The sequence below is a fragment of the Schistosoma haematobium genome, chromosome 7, assembly GCF_000699445.3.
Source record: "Schistosoma haematobium chromosome 7, whole genome shotgun sequence".
In the NCBI taxonomy this organism is placed as follows: domain Eukaryota; kingdom Metazoa; phylum Platyhelminthes; class Trematoda; order Strigeidida; family Schistosomatidae; genus Schistosoma; species Schistosoma haematobium.
In genome coordinates this window covers 15,293,205-15,311,249 of record NC_067202.1, presented here as the reverse complement: position 1 = coordinate 15,311,249, position 18,045 = coordinate 15,293,205, and the positions used below count along the sequence as shown (strand labels likewise).

Here is an 18,045-nt window from a genome sequence, read left to right as displayed (position 1 = left end):
AAGTTGAAATTGTCAGCTTGAATACAATGGTCTTGAGCACTGTTAGAGGTATGAGGGCGGTTTTCACTTCCCGGTTGCCCACGCCGTGGAAGGGTTCTTCTAGAGATAACTGGGAAGGAAATTGGATTAGAGGTGGTTTTAGTGACATGAAAGAGTGACCACAATGCACAAGGGACAACTGCTTGAGGCCGGTCACACATGAACTTTCTGTGAGTAATCTTAGTGTTAGCTCCTCACTTCTTGGGATCTTACAGCCAGAGACTGATATCCAAGGGATGGGATGAGATGTGCATTTTTAGAGTCAACTTTTTCTAATCCCACCCTCCTCGTTGGAAGGCAACATCGTTGTTATGCTAGTTGTCTGAAGAAAACACCGTACTGCCGTCACACCTCTGTACAGTCAGCAGTATGACTTCGTTCTCAGACCTTGGATTTGCTGATTTTAGTCTTATCACTCTTCAACTGACCTGTCTGGCATTGTAAGACATTGAGAAACGATTATTCCAGCCAGTATAGCTCGATCGGTTCATTACGACCACCACGTCAATATAGCAGCAACGGTCGGCCACGTCCTGGATTTCACCACTAGTTACAATTCAGTTATTCGATAAAAATTCGTTGGTATTATTTTCAAGATTTCTTTGCCGAAGTTATATAAAATTGAAAAACAGTGATTTTCAAATCACGTTAATCTGGTTTCTTTGGTAGTAACATTATCTCTGGTTTCATTGCACGTATAATCGACAGGTATGGAGTATGTGTCAAGCACTTGATAGATTTTCGCAAACAAACTTACACAAACTACAAATTAAGTGATAGAAACCATTTGTTTATTTGGACTAAGCAACAGAAAAGACACTTAATGTACAACGCTACAAACAGTCAGTCAGTCAATCACAGTAACAACGTACAACTTCGTACGTACGTACATCAGTTCGAGTTGCCACACCACATTAGCACAGAGATGCAGTGGTCGATTCAAATCCCGTAGTGCTACATGCAGTAAGATTATAAGCTGTAATCAGAAAAAATTAGGGTTTGAAGATGTTATTCAAGAACTATAATCCAGTGAAATAAATTTGGAAAGAGAAAAAACGGACACGAAGAATTCAGAAGATTAGAATTTAGGAGAACACAAAGAGTGGATGCACCTGAGACATTGCAAACGATTTTGAGCTATGTCATTCGAGGTCTCTAACCATCGATTGCTTTCATCTCGCGGTCCCCAACCAGGTAGTCTACACCTACCAATATGACTCAGTCCACTTGTCAGTGACTTCATGGATTTGTGTCATGTTTTGGTCTGGCCGCCCCTAGCTTTCTTCCAACATACTCCTACACTATAAAACATCGAATGTCGAGGCAGTCGGTGGTTGGCCATACGTAACACGTGTTCCAGCCATCTCAACTGATGAAGTTTCACTACTTCATCAATTGATTTGCCATCCTTACCTAGTACCCGTTTCCTAACAACTGTGTTACTTACTCGATGGTCCCAGGATATACGAGCAATGTTTCGAAGACACCTATGATCGAATACTAGTAACCAACGAGTATCCTCAACTCTTACCGGCCATGTTTCACTGCCATAAACTAGGACGGAACGAACTGCTGCGCAGTAAACACGTCTTTTGGTTGATAGACGGATATCTCGCCTACGCCATAAATGACGCAAGTTGGCAAAAGCAAGCTAGTCGAGTCTTCTGTATCCGTGATGAGATTTCGTCACACACCACACCACAAGGGCTGATGAGACTTCCAAGATAAGTGAAGCGGTCGACACGCTCAACTACTTCACTCCCTATCATTAGTTCGGGTGTCAATGCAACCTAATCCTGAAGCAACATTTTGCATTTCGTGGGGGAGAATCGCATCCCCAACATGCTTGCATTGTTGCTTAGAGTGGTCAGAAAACTCTGTATTTTGTCAGCGTCTTCACTAAATAAAACTATATCATCGGCATATTCCAAGTCAACAAGTGAACCTTCCGGTAGAAGTTCAACCCCTGGAAATTTAGATAAGGAAAGGGTTATCTCCAAAAGTACGTCGACGACAAAGTTGAACAAGAATGGAGAGAGTGGATGGCCCTGACGAACACCACTTGAGGTAATCAATTCTGATAACAGTTCGCCATAAGCTCTCACTCGACCAGTTGTGTTCGAGTAGAGAGCCTTTATAAGGTTAATGTATTTCTTTGGTACTCCTTTCAGTGACAAACAGTGCCATAGAACCTCACGATTAACAGAGTCGAATGCCGCCTTAAGGTCGAGAAATACTACAAACACTTGTATTTCATAATTTATATTGATGTATTACAACATTCTATGCAAACATGAACAAATAAACAAAAGATATTGTGTTCAAAAAAGAAACCAAACCATTCAGTTCAGAGAACAAAACTCCATCAAAGGAGAAAAAATAGAGAAATCATATGAACTGATTAACGTACTCGTATTTCTGCACGAATTTTCGATAAACGACGAGTTTCAGGATTATATGCAAATACATAGAAAAAACTATCATCTTCTTCTGGAGAAAATGTAGATAATGCAGTTTTTAAATCGGGTAAATAATTCACTTTACATAAACCACGAAGTTGTTTAGCTGGTAAAGTCTCTTGAACTTCAGAGACAAATAATTCACGAGCAAATATCTATTCATAACAAATAGAAGAACAAAATGATAAAAGAAATATTTTTGAGTACCTATATACATATACTCTGAAAATTTCAAGCCTAACCAATGACATAACCAAAACGAAAGATACAATTCAGTGATGCAATTCAATGATAATAATAACATAGCAATTTGAAAATCAAGAAAGTAGATTAACGGTTTTACTATTCTCTCTGTATAAATTGCATAATATGGATGAAGTGAACATCATATATTGTTTACAAAACATATTTTCTACTCAATGTCATATATCAGTTTCATAATTGAAACAAATTAGGTAAGAAAGAGAAAAAAAAGAAGAACAAGGAATTGGAAGCAAGCATCAAAAGGATGAACAGCAACTGGAAAGGATTGCCCAGGTTGGGGTTTCATGGAGAATGCTGGTTGGCGGCCCACGCTCCTCCACGAGGGGTAACAAATGTAAGTAAGTAAGTCTACGCCTACTAACACAGTTTAGATTTTCTGAACTGATACTAAACCTTAGTTTGACATCTCGTAGCTTTTATTTAACCTACTCTTATTTACTAAGAACAAGTTACCAACATAAAATTCATTACTATCCTTACTATTATTATTATTATTCATTCTACGAGATCTATACGATTCATCCCTGGCGAAATGGGAATCATTCAATAAATATGCATAGATTTAGGCAGAATACTGTAGATGACAGAATAATATTCGTTTTGGTAAAGTTTTAAGTATCCGACTATTGTCATTCTCTCTTTCATTGAATACAGCCCGTTTTATTGTCGAATGCAATAAAACTGATAATTTGTGGTAATCAACATTGATTAGACACTGCGCACGCGATTGGTCAATATATAGCAATAATTTATAAAGAATGAAAAAACGTAGCAACGGTGGAAAATGTGATTTAAATTTCAATAGGACGAATATATGTAAGTCTACAGTTATATTTCGATTCAGATAGCCAGAAATGCTTCCTTCTCACTTAAGTAACTCGCTGTGCTTATGTACAAGCGAATTGCCTATCGGTATCAGAGTCAGACACTGCACAATAACAGCAAAAAAAGACTTCCTTTATTGTTACTAGTCTGAGTGGGTCAGTAACTCAGCGGAAGTTGTTCTGATTAAACTTTTGAGTCACTCTTTTCCCAAAAGTGAATTTATTGTCATAAATTTTAAGTCCACTAATTATATCTGCTAACCATGTGTATTTATGCATGCTTTCACAAAATGTTTACAATCTCTCCAGAAAATAATTACTGAACAACCCAAGAAGTACTGTCACAGTGATTCTCATGTCCTGCACTTTATCCTTGGTTTTTTGGAAGATCAATAGGTGATCACTATGAAATCCATACATCAGATATATTCGATGATGAAAAGAGATATTATGAAAGCAAGAACGGGTGTAAACATTTACGAATGTCCAGTGTCTCCAGGTGAATAGCTTCAGAGTTCTAGTGGAAAGCTATGACCAGTGGAGTTCAAACTTGTAGGTTATGAGGAAGGTATCCACTGAAAGCAATCGAAGATGGTCATGTAATATTGTAGACTTGCATAGCACTGAATCTCGGCTCATTGTCCTATAAATGTTAAGCGTTTATGTGCGTGATCTAAGGCCCTGTTTTCGGTCCCTGGTCATGGGATCGTGGATGTACACTATCGAGGAGACCCGTAACGGCTGTCCAATGTTTCCACTTTGCTAACGATTGAATAACTTACCACTCGCTGATCGCTTACAATTTTACTCTTATATATTAATTATGGAGCAGTGGCTTGATGGTTAAAACATCAATAAGTCTTAAGTTCGAATCCCATTTCACTTACTCCAGTTTAGACAACCGGTCATTAATAATTAACACTCATATACATAATATGTGACTGCCTTAAAGCTTAAGTATACAAATCTCGATTTGGTCAACAAATTACATCATCATTTTAATTAACCTTAAAAAAAAATCATTAATTTCAAAACTGAAATTTCTACAATAACACACCTAAATGAATGTTGTAGAATAGTAACAAAGACTTTTGAAAAAAAGTCATAACCTTATAAGGCATTAAATACTATCTAACATCTAACATCTTTGCTTTATGACTGACTAACCTCCTTAATATCTATCATGAATTCTCATAGTAATAATAATAATAATAATAATAATAATACAAGGAAAAACTATTTCATTGTGTTACATTGAACAGTATGCATGAGCGTACGTGTGTGTGTGGACATATCTATCACTGCCTGTCTATCTTCTTATATATCCATACAATAGAATCTAAGATACTATATACTACTATCTCAAACACATGAAAATTATTAACAGTCCGTCAAATAAAAATCTTCCAGTCAGTTGATTTGCTGTTTCCATATAAAGAACAAAAAAGATGTGTTTAATAGTAGTTATATTAATAAATAGTAGCAGTGGTATTACAATGACAATGACGACTATTACTACTAACTGCTACTACTACAGACTAGTCAATAATGACTTAGATACAAAAACAAAAATCAAATCAAATAGAACACAAAGATTTGGGGCAAACGAACAAGAGAGAGAGAGAGAGAGAGAGATGCGCGAGATACAACAACATACACATATATATATATATACGCATAAACATCACTTTCGATTTACACAATGATGATGAATAGATAGATGGATGGATGGAGAGGATGGTAGCGACACATCAATTGAAAACAAACGATTTTATAGACACATCACACACACACATACTCTCTCTCTCCCTCTAAATGTATGTGCATTTGTGTGTATGATGTAAACCGTATATACCTATATATACATATAGACATACACACACACACACACACTAGAACGCCATTTAAACGAAGTGAGTACGTGATGTGATATAAAGATGAAAATTTGAAAGAAAAAAACAAAAACAAAATAAAGAATTATAGATAAACTTACATCACGAATTAATTTAATATTTGAATGAATTGGATAATGATCTCGATCAGGAAGACCTTGTTTCGAAATATCCGGTATATCACGTGTACGATAAAAACATTTAATAAATATTGAAAATTTATCACGTCTAGATACTTTAATTTCTTCAATTAAACCAATTGTATAATATTCAAAATCTGGTTCTTCATAATAAACAAAATCACCTATGATTTCAAGAGACATGGAGAGAGAGAGAGAAAAAAGCATCATTTATAATTCATAGGAAGCAGGAAGTGAGATCGTGGATGTACACTGTTGAGGAATTCTAAAATAGGATGAAACGACCGTTCAGTACTTCCAGATTTTCAATGGTAGTCTAACATCAATCAGTTCTTGGTCTCAATCAATAACCTAATAATCTCCATAATCATATACTGAAAATAAATGAATGGACAAGAATAATATTAAGTAGTGACATTTAGGTTCCTTTCACTATTATGAACAAGAAACCTGTCAATGGGTATATCTGAAAACATCTGAAGTCAGTGAGTTGTACGACCTTTACAATTTCAATTAGATAGTTGTAGTGAATCAATAAATGCCAATCTTTACAGTTTTCCCTTATACCATAGCATCCTAAAGAAAGTGACTACATGTACCTTGGAATTATCTTTTGTTGTGAATAGAAATACGAAGTGAGGAAGGTGAATTTTAAGAATTGAAACAAAGTAGTCGATGAAGTTGCAAATCTACACCATACTTTTGTATATCTTCATGGTTGACTACCGCTTCCTACCTTGATCCATGTTGTTCACTTGAGAAAAAATATATAGTGGATTATATCAGAGTAATCGATAAAACTTAAGAGTAAAGGCAAGATATGGAAAACCATAACATAGAATTAATCAAATTTTTACTACTGGTCTGCAGTTTTTTGTTTTGAATATATTAATTAGTTCTATATTCGTTGATCTCACTTGATTATCTATTTTTCCACCTGTTACCCACATAATGAAATAATATTAATTCACAGACAAAATGACTGCTGAGCTCACTCAGACAAGTACATATAAAATGACTCAATTAGTATGCGACAGACGAAGTATTACGTATTATGAGACGTAGATCAGTAGGAACAGATCATGTAAATTCATTTATGCAAAAAGAAATACCTACCTTTGATGTCCCAGTTTATAGTTTACACTATATATCTACAGCAGAGCTTGTTCTTTCAAGTTGCTAGCTACTATGACAAGAGATAAAAGCTAGTTTCGCTACAAACAGGTGGCACATGTGTACGTAAGGGTTTATTTTTCGTTCATATTAAGGACTGCATCTGATCACTCTCTATTGGTTGATGTGCATCATGAGTGAATTGTTTGGATATTTGCTTTAAGTATAACTTTTAGAAAAGTTAGATTGTGGCTAACAATGGATGCGTGTTTTATTCTGCTTGGGACTCGTCAGTTGGATATACCTGCGAAAGTTACTGAGTTTGAGTACTGATGTAGACATTAATACTGGAATATGGCAAATATATCCAGCTAACGAGTCTCACATAAAACGAACCATGCATCCTGAATTTCACTGTCCAGTCAGTCAGCAACAACGTAGAACTTCGTACGTACGTACATCAGTTCGAGTTGCCATACCACATTAGCACACAGATGTAGCTGTCGATTTAAATCCCATGGTGATAGAGGCAGTAAAAACATAAACAGTAATCAGAAACATTATAGTTTAAAGATGTTATTCAAGGAGTATAATCCAGTAAAACAAATTTGGAGAGAAAAAAAGACATGAAGAATTTAGAAGATTAGAATTTGGGAGAACACAAAGGGTGGATGCACCTGAGACATTGCAAACGATTTTGAGCTATGTCATTCAAGGTCTCTAACCATCGGTTTCTATCGTCTCGCGGATCCCAACCAGGTAGTCTACACTTATCAACATGGCTCAGTCCACTTGTCAGTGACTTCATGGATTTGTGTCATGTTTTGGTCTGGCCGCCCCTAGCTTTCTTCCAACTTGCTCCTACACGATAAGACATCGCATGTCGGAGCAGTCGATGGTTGGGCATATGTAACACATGTCCTAGCCATCTCAACTGATGAAGTTTCACGGTTAGTTACAATTCGACTTTTCTAAAAAGACGTTACCTTGAAAATTGTCTATAAGTCGTTTAAAAGAAATTAGTTTTAAAAAAACACCCTAAAAATGCATTAAAAGCAGCTGTTGACCATTACTCTACATTAAAAATGTTAACTTTTGAGGTGAACTTCACAAAAACAAAAACAAAATACATTTCTAAACAACGCAAATAACACAGTTCTATTAAAATGTCAAACGATAGAAACGTTGAGATTATTAAATCAACTTAATTTTCATATTCCTTAAGTATTAGTAGTAGTCTTTTTACAATTAGAATTAATTAACAAGCAACATTACTGTTTATACGTCGTCAATAGCTCTCAGTTTCTTCTTGCTACTACAACACATCAATTTTTCGTAACTAATTGTCCACTCATCCATAATTTCAAATAACCAATCATTTCACATTACTTTCCATTCAAATAAATGTAAGCGAATTTACCAACATTGTATAATGTCGATTGATGAATTATTTTATATTTGCTTACTTCAGGCTGTTGAAATCAATTATTCTAAATAGATTGTCAGTTAGTTATAATCAAAGTAGAAACTGGAATAAATGTGCATTAGCACATGTTTCTATATCAGAGGAGCACGATGAGGTGACATTAAGAAGGGGAAGATAATGAGCGAATATGTTTGTGCAATTGTAAATAGCTATGAGCCACGTCACCTAACGTCTCCAACTAATGATCGTGCAAACTTCGACCACATAGTTTGCATCAACTAACATGGTTTAGACCAACAGTTAATGATTTCGTGAACCGATGCCATGTTTTGATCTAGTCACTCATTGCTTTCGTTCAATTTATTCTTACACTGGTTAATGACACAAAACAAGGTAGATGATGGATTAAGCAGGTGTAATACATGTCTCAACCACTTCAGTTAATGAAGATGTGTTAATTTACTGTTGAGTACAAAAACACTAGTATCAAATATTTGATACCAGTTGATAGATGGAATTTTGTTTTATACCTCGATCATATTTACAACCGAACAACACTAATTCTGACCAATTATTGTGCGAAAGTGTTGTCAATTAGTGATCGATATATAAACTGTGGAATAAAATCTCATCTGATAGTAGTCTAATCAATTCATAAATTCTTACATATATGATGTTTAATCCCAAAAAATGATAATTATATTCACACGTTCTAGGTTCTAAGTCAATTCAAATTCAATAATTAACCTAATGATAGAATTGAATTGTACATTTAATTTTGTATTCAGTATCAAGATTACACTAAACTAACACAGAGTAAATAATTTAAATATATAATTGGATTATAGATATCGTATAACACCTGAACTAAGGATAGGGAGTGAAGTAGTCGAACGCATCAACAACTTCACTTACCTTGGAAGTCTGATCAGCCCTAATGGGCTGGTGTCTGACGAAATCTCAGCACGGATTCAAAAGCTCGTTTGGCTCTTGCCAACTTACGTCACCTATGGCGAAGGTGAGATATCCGTCTATCAATTAACGGATGAGTATACTGAGCAACAGTTTGTTCTTTTCTACTTTACGGCTGCGAAACGTAGTCATTACGAGTAGAAGATATTCGTAAGTTACTAGCATTTTTTCACAGATGCCTTAGAAATATTGCTCACATCTGCTGGAATCATTGGGTAAGTAATAGTGAGGTTAGACGTAGGGTACTAAGGAATGATGATGGTAAATCAGATTGTGAATCTTCATCGACTGAGATGGTTGGACAACGTGTTACACATGTCTGAACACCGATTACCACGACGCGTATTGCTGACTAGTGTTGGAGACGGCTGAGAGAAAGTTAGGAGTGGCCAAACCAAAACGTGGTGTCAGTCCACAAAATCACTAACTCGTAGTCTGAGCCATGTTAGTAGATGCAGATTACTTGGTTGGAGTCCGCGTGACTATTGTAACCAATGGTTGGAGACTGTGGGTGATATGGCTCAGAATCGATCATAATGACGTAGGTGTATATACTCTTTGTCTTCCCTTAAACCTTGAGACCAAAATTACTTTATATCTTTCTTTCTATAAATCAATTCTTCCTCTCCGTATCATATCCTTATAAACAATCTTTCTTCTATATATTATTACCACTACAGTAAGTACTTTTATGAATTTGGTGTTCATCTTGTTGTGTTAATAAGGTGTGGCAACTTGAACTGGTGCATATATGTGCCTGGCTGACTGAGATAATATATTGAATTGGAATGACATGAAAATTACAAATTCGTTAGATATAAGCATGAATAATGTTCTTAGAAACAAAGAAAAAAAATGATGGAAATGAAATTTTAGTTTTAAGAAGTTACTATTACAATTTTTAAACTGTTAAATATATCTAAAGTACTCGTTACATGCTAAGCGATTAACAATAGCAAAAAAAACCCGAATTTTATTAACATATGTTTGAAATTAAAGGAGAATTTTACTGTAACCTCCATTGGTGTTTCAAGTCAAAATTAAATATTCATATTTTTACATAGTCAATAATAAAGTGGCAGTTATGTGAAATCGAAATAATTTCAAGTTATGCTAGTATTGTGATTTATGAGCTAGACAGTTTGATTAAGAAGCTTGTCATTGAAGTATGTTTGGATTATTTTTTCTGGTAAGCGTTTTTTTAGCGAGTTAGTTTTCTACGGGATGGGGACGCTAACCCCATGCCCAACCCTCCCCCTTTACCCGGGCTTGGGACCGGCAGTAACCCTATAAGAGCTACAGGCGGAGTACAAGTATTTATAAATAGCTGTCTACGCAAGATACTCAACATCCATTGGCCGGATACCATCAGCAATAGCCTTCTGTGGGAGAGAACAAACCAACTTCCAGCTGAAGAAGAAATTAGGAAAAGACGATGGAAATGGATAGGATATACATTACGCAAATCGTCAAACTGCATCACGAGGCAAGCCCTAACTTGGAATCCTGAAGGGAAGCGAAAAAGAGGAAGGCCAAAGAACACATTGCGTCGGATTATAGAAGCAGATATGAAAACGATGAATTACAACTGGACGGAGCTAGAAAGGATTGCCCAGGACAGGGTTGGATGGAGAATGCTGGTGAGCGGCCTATGCTCCTTCACGAGGAGTAACAGGCGTAAGTAAGTAAGTAAGCATTGAAGTATGTGCTGACGATGTTACTCACAAGTCGAATGAAAGTTTAACAAACAAACTGTTTACAATAGAATTAATTTGTTAAACATAATTATTAAAAACAATCCTAGCAACTGATAGAAAACGAACGAAAAAGCTAAGTGCTCGAAATGATAAAGGTAATACACTCAAAAACTATATCACACTTAAAATAACATTACAGAAAATAGGGACTTAGACAAATAACAAACCTGTGTGATATTCAGTACCCGAAATAATGCATGAAGGGACATGATCGTCTGAAGTTCCATCATTATTATTATTGTTGTTTGCATTATGAGTGTTGCTAGGTCTGCCTTTACCACGTTTACTGCGTCGTAAAGCAGGTTCCAAATCTTCAGTGATTGTTTCAACTGGTCGTTCTTCAGTTGTTATATTATCAGTCCGACAAGCATCGTTATTATTATTTTGACTTGTAGCTGAATTTGTTTTAGAACCCTGACTGGACAAAATATCAGGACATTTTGCCGATGGATTATCTGATTTTTCCATAGTACAAGAATGAACAATATCACTTTTTAGTGACAAAGAGAAGTCTTCCATGTTGAAATCACTAGCATTGGTAAGATTATAAGTGAGTGACAGAGCCAGATATACTCAATCACATTTAGTGAAAAGTAAATATCTAAAAATGAAAGGAAAACATTTCCACTTATTCAATAACTAATTTTTTTCAAAAACCAACTTATTTTCCAGGTACATGTATACGAGCCACACTAAGCTAAATGCTTAATGATACTACTCGGTTGTCCAGTCCGAAGTAGATCAGGCAGGATCCGAACATAGGACTTAGTGAAAGTCAAACACCTCAATTACTACGCTACTGCTCCACTGTTAATTAATCTAAAATATTGCCAGAAACGTGAGGTATGTTGTTATAACAGAAGACTTGTTTAGCCCAGCAGCTACACCCAACATTGTTAGAATACGAACTCCACTGAAACTACGTGTTTGAGTCGTGGCATAAGTTGTAAAACATTTGTTTCCCTATCAGCAGTTCGTCAAGTTACTAGCAGTTAATACAGAGGTCTGTGAGCCTAAAACTAGATGCTTTGACGACAGATATCGCAGTGCGTTTTCTAGATTCGTCTACTCTTGCGCAGAGCGAGAATTTGACTAGAACATGAGAATAATTACTATGCAAGTTTTGGGAAACATCATCCGGAAATCCATATCACTCGACTCTTCTCATAATGAACCACGTAACTTCATCTGTATGTACGACTGCTACATGTCAACAATACATATAAACGAAAAACAAAATTCACTAGTTTAATGTGATGTAACTCGTAAGTTATTATGTAAATACTAGGAAATCTTTTAGGATAACAACTGGGTAGTATTGTACATCTCTGACTGAAATGCTCTCACATGGCCACGAGTATATAGCCTCTGCCAGGGAAGTCCTACTCACTGCCTTCTCGTGGCGGGAGTGTTGTTTACGAAATTGAGAGGACGAGAAGCGAATGTCTGGCACTTTAACCGGGTTGGTGGACATGGAGAGTTGGAAAACCCTCATTCCAAACCAATGGTGCACATTTACTTCAGTATCCTGAAGGAACAAACGGAGTATGAACCAATCGTTGGCCATCGGCTACCATGGGACTGCATCTCCTTACGATACTCCACTGCCTTGTGGATCAGACCTTCAGATCGAAGGCTCCGGGTGTGGCCTCCTATGGAAACCACCTGCTTCGGTTTGGGTACCCGGGCCTTAGCACAGCCCAAACACGAATCAAGAGACTTGTGTGGCGCATATCTATTCGGTGCCCCTTTGTACCAATACTTGTGTTCAAATAAATAAATAAATTGGAAGTGAACTAGGATTGGAAACCTTGATTTGCAAAACACCCCGACATCAGACTATTTGGGTCTAAATGGGCCACTAAACTATAACATACAACTGCAGCTGAAACGTTACGAAGTGACAAACATCACAAGGTTGTACAATAAGCAGGTACATCACATATTCATTAGCTTACATTATGTACTGATACCACAAAATATTACACTGTGTGTGATGAGATAATCAGTCCTACATATAGTTGGATGTAAGGACACTAACTAGGAAGAACATTGCTGATAAGTTAATGACGCGTCATTGGTAGGCGAATCTAGAAATTTAGGTAGGACGATTTTTAAAAAATACTAAAACTTGGTAATTTCGCCCTTATTTTAGGAGGAATATGGACTCCACGGTGCTTTTCGATCTATTAATAATTCCAAGAATAAGTATCAAGAAATTTCCGATTCCATTTGTAACACGACTTAAAAATTAGTCATTCTCTTAAAAGCGTCAAACTGAGTGGCTATGTAGGGCTTTTGTGGACAAATCTGACATGACAAGGTTTTAAGACGCTTATTACTGTTCAAGACCACTAATTCGATATGATCTTGGTCAAATGTGCAGGTAAGTACTAAAATAAAATTAACCAAGGGTCATATAAGTTATGTGGTAATGCAACTAACTTGAATACTAATTGGTGAGAGGATTACAATTACGCGTAGTTTTGTATTTTGCTGAAATATAAGATTTGGCGAGACTATAATTTATGGACAAACCAATCACGTATAACATAACAGGTCTCGGATTTCGGCTCAAAATACACTCTTCCATTTGGGATTACAGCTAATGTTAGTTTGTGATGAAAACCCGAAATCTATTTCCAAACATTAACCATAAATTATAATTCATCGCACAGGTTTATAACCCTCATTTGATCCCGGTTATTAAGTGGACACTCTCAACGTCAGTTTAACATCGCTCACAGGTCATCCATAAGTTATAGTCTCACTGGAGCTTTAATTATGATAAGTTGTTTGACAAGGAGGACGACATTTATTGCCAAACATAAACAGAGCAGGACCTAAAGCAAACACTTATTTGTACATGTACTTATACTTATATATACATATAATATATATATATATATATATTCGTGGGAAATCGAGAAATTTGGAGTCGACAAGCTTAAGTGTCTTGTAGCCCCGTGTTGTCCTCTGCGACACTCGTCTTACATGTATCTATGATTTGACAAGCTTACGTTAGTCACTCGGTTTATTGATAAGAGTATGCGTAAGTAAATAATAATCATTAGGAAAGACAATTGTAAAACCAGTTGGGTCCTTAGTTGGCGGAAAGGAATTTTAGAAGTTATGTTGTCACACATCAATACAGCCCGTCAAGAGTGAGTTAAACTTCGAAAAATGTTATTATGTCTTATAACCCTCAAGAAGCAAAATTTGCTAGCTAAAAATCGAGAATCCAACAAACAGTTTGCAGAGAAAAAGCCGTACAGAAACAACTGACTCTTGTAAGGTCAGCCCTGGCGCCAGAACTCATCTACTAAATCAAACAAGAGTTCAAATTAAACCATATACATAAAAATTCTAAGATAGGTAGGATAATATCTGTTTCTTGTTTTTATTGTGTTCTGTGTAATTTGCTGGTTGCGACTTCTGACCACCACGATAATAGGAGTCACTATAAACAATTATGTAATTTTCACGTATAGTCTGGTAGATTAAGTAGTCACATCATGGTAGGTCCACAACTCTATATTGGGTGTATCATTGTGGTTGAAGAGATAAGTGCACTAGCACCGACTCAGATATTATTCATACAGCACTGGCAGCAATCTTGTGACTTTGATTGTAAGAATGAATCAAGAATTACGAGCCTATATATATCTATCGTCACACCTCGCTATTGCGTCCAAACTCACTCACGCTATTTACATTTATAGGATGGCTTTCTTTAAACTATTCTGGTTGATTTCAGTACAGCATGTCAGAGTAGTAATAGTCTTCTTAGCCCATTAACGTTTCGTCAACTACAGCAAGACTTCAACAGGTTATATCACAGTAGGTTTCATAAAATGTCCAGCATCTTGTGGTGTAGCCAACGCTTCAAATGCAAATTCAATTCCTTCCCTTTTTGGATTATTGTGAAACATATGTGACAACAAGATGATTTTTAAATCGTCACCAAGAGCTTCTGCATAGTATTATGGTGACGTATATTCAGTGATTTTTTTTGAAAAGACAAAATGAAGACCGTATTTTCTCTCTAATTTGTCACACTTTATGTGTAACCACATTTTTATTCAATATCTGTCGTTTTTCTGTGTTACTTGTTAATAACGATGATAATTGTTTCGATGAATAACATATGATACTACTGTGGAGATAGGTCTGACAAGCTTGTTTTGTAAATAGTTTTTAATGTTGTTTGCATTTATTTTGTCAATTTCTTACCACATGTACATTTATCATTAAATGATTGTACCTGTTGTTTTAGTAAATGTCCATGAAGACTTTTTCCGTTGTAATTCTAACATAGCGTGACACACTTTTGGTTGTTCGCAAATACACTACTACGCACATACCCATTGTTCTATTCTCTCTCGTTACCAAGTCAATTGCGTTCTAAACTGAATATTATCCACATTTTAGACTGCTGTGCCATTTCTATCACATCCTACGTCAAAGAAACTTATTGGAGTTATATTTACCTCATTGGAATTATTACTCATTTATAATTGTGGATTTTTGGGACCAAAACTCAACGGAATACGCAAAGACTAGCTGAGTTAAGTAACGTCCCTGAACTTTTAATTTGTGTTGCTAATTTATAAATTGTTATTGTTACATTAATTTTTGGACGTAATAACTTTATCGCTGATTTTTGGTTATTATACTTTTTGGTCCACCACACTACTACCGCGTTGGTTGCCATTTGGATTAAAGAACGCCTCACAAACATTTCAACGATTTATGGATGAGGTCACTAAAGGCCTATATTTTGTTTTCGTGTATACTGATGACGTATTAATAGCTATCAGTTCGCTTCATGAACACACTGATCACCTATATCAATTATTCGAAAGATTTCAAAAATATGGCATAGTGATTAACCCATCCAAATGTAGTTTTGGAGTTGAGAGTTAAGAGTTTTTAGGTCACTTGATCGACAAACGTAGAATTAAACCTTTGGATACAAAAATGGAAGACATCAAGAACATCCAGAACCAGACTCGTGGAATAAACTTCGACGTTTCTTGGGGATGATCAATCTTTATCGTCGCTTTATTCCACATTGCTCAGCCATCCTACAACCTTTGACGGAGGTGTTAAAAGGTAAAGTCAAAAAGTTCACATTACCCTCCCAAGCGAAAGATGCCTTTTCTGCAGCTAAAACAGCAATCGCTTCTACTACCATGCTGACTTACTTAAGCCCTGATCCGGAAGCAACACTAATCCTGTGTACAGATGCATCGCAGGCAGCAGTAGGTGCAGTACTACAACAGCGAGTGAATAATGAGGTCAAATCACTTGCCTTCTTTTTAAAAAAGCTAGAACCAACCCAAACTCGATATAGCACTTTTGGTAGAGAACTATTGGCTATTTATCTAGTTGTTAAACATTTTAACCACTTACTGCAAGGCAGAGACTTTGTGATACTCACTGATCACAAACCTTTAACCTATGCCTTTAACGCGAAAAGTGACCGTTATTCCCCTAGAGAAATGCGACAATCGGATTATATTTCCCAATTTTCGACCAACATACAGTTTATAAAAGGTGATTTAAATGTTGTCGCGGATACTTTGTCACGTTTCAACGTCGATGCAATTTCCTTCACCAAAGGAATCGATTTATTAGACTTGGCACGTTTGCAGATAGATGATCCTGACCTTGATGCTTGTAAACAAAGTTCAAGCCTGTCCTTAAAAAGTGTTCCTATACCGCATTCTGACTCTACTATCATTTCTGATACTTCTACTGGAACGCACACACCTTTTGTGTCAATAGTGTACAGAAAAGGAGTTTTTGATTGTCTTCACTCACTATCGCATCCAGGGATTCGTGCTACTGTGAAACTGATTGACGAAAGATTTGTTTGGCCAAAGATGAATGCAAATATAAAAAAATGGACCAGGACTTGTGTACAATGTCAGCGCAGTAAAATACATAGACATACGATTACAACACCGTCAACATTTAGTCTACCCGACCATCGTTTTCAACATGTTCATGTTGATTTAGTTGGTCCTCTGCCTCTATCTAACGGATTCACTTACATTTTTACTGCAGTGGACCGTTTCACTAGATGGCCAATTGCATGCCCAATAAAATATATCTCCGCGGAAAATGTTGCTGCTGTATTCCTCGACAGATGGATCGCTAATTTTGGTGTACCTTCTACAGTTACTTCTGACAGAGGTTCACAGTTCCAATCTCACCTCTTCAATGAATTTACCCGCATTTTAGGAATCCATCACATCACTAAAACAACATACCATCTAGCAGCGAATGGACTAGTGGAACGATTCCACAGACAACTGAAAAGCTCACTGATGGTACAACCTGATGTTTCTAGATGAAGTGAATCCCTACCTCTTATTTTACTAAGCATACGTTCCACAATTAAAGAAGACCTCCAATGTACTCCTGCACAGCTCGTCTATGGAACCAATTTAACCTTACCGGGTCAGCTAGTGACGCATAATGGCAAACCCGTATGTACGGATCCCACTTCTTTTTGCGAAAGACTAATGAGCCATATGACTACCATTAAGCCTGTTGCACCTCGGCGAGTAGTTTTAAAAGAGCAAGTTAGCAAGCATCTAGATACGTGTAAATTTGTATTTGTTCGTGTTGACTCCGTAAGACGTCCTCTACAACACCCTTATGAATGACCATATGAAGTAGTTGAGAGGCAAACAAAATATTTTACAATCATTAAGAACGAAAAAAAAGAAACAGTTTCAATTGACAGGATAAAACCTGCTTTTGTAGAGTACGAAACACATGTCAGCCGAAATCCGTCTAAAGACAGCAGCAGTTGCACAACGCAGTTTCCTGTGTTTCCAGATATTTCTTCACCTACTTCTACGAAATCAACACTTCGTAAAACAGACGATTCTAAAGTTACAGCTCCCACAAATTTAGCTCCTAGTTCCGCCACTTTGGCTTCTACGAAAACAACTCGTTCAGGAAGATACGTACATTTTCCCAAACGTTACGTTAAATTCATTACTTAATCTTTATTCTGTCATTACCTGTAATGTGGTTAAATATATATATTAACAGAGTTACTAATAACATTTTTTTCGCGAGCAATTCTGTTTTTTTTAAAAAAAACATTTAATGTGTACTACTAATATTAATAAGTTTATCA

The 18,045-nt window shown here is 36.3% G+C and overlaps 1 protein-coding gene across 1 annotated transcript in view; it reads right to left on the bottom strand.

The window, feature by feature from the left end:
- The window catches only part of MS3_00009689 (uncharacterized protein), a 55,184-nt gene extending 40,830 nt beyond the window's left edge, over positions 1 to 14,354 (bottom strand). Inside the window, exons 1-4 of the mRNA XM_035731248.2 lie at positions 14,160 to 14,354; positions 11,054 to 11,487; positions 5,580 to 5,782; positions 2,450 to 2,653 (exon numbers count right to left, since the gene is read on the bottom strand). Coding sequence (XP_035588104.1) covers positions 2,450 to 2,653; positions 5,580 to 5,782; positions 11,054 to 11,405 — 759 coding nt within the window. The 5' untranslated portion in view covers positions 11,406 to 11,487; positions 14,160 to 14,354. The remainder of the gene's footprint in view (positions 1 to 2,449; positions 2,654 to 5,579; positions 5,783 to 11,053; positions 11,488 to 14,159) is intronic.
- Between the last annotated feature and the right edge of the window lie 3,691 nt (positions 14,355 to 18,045).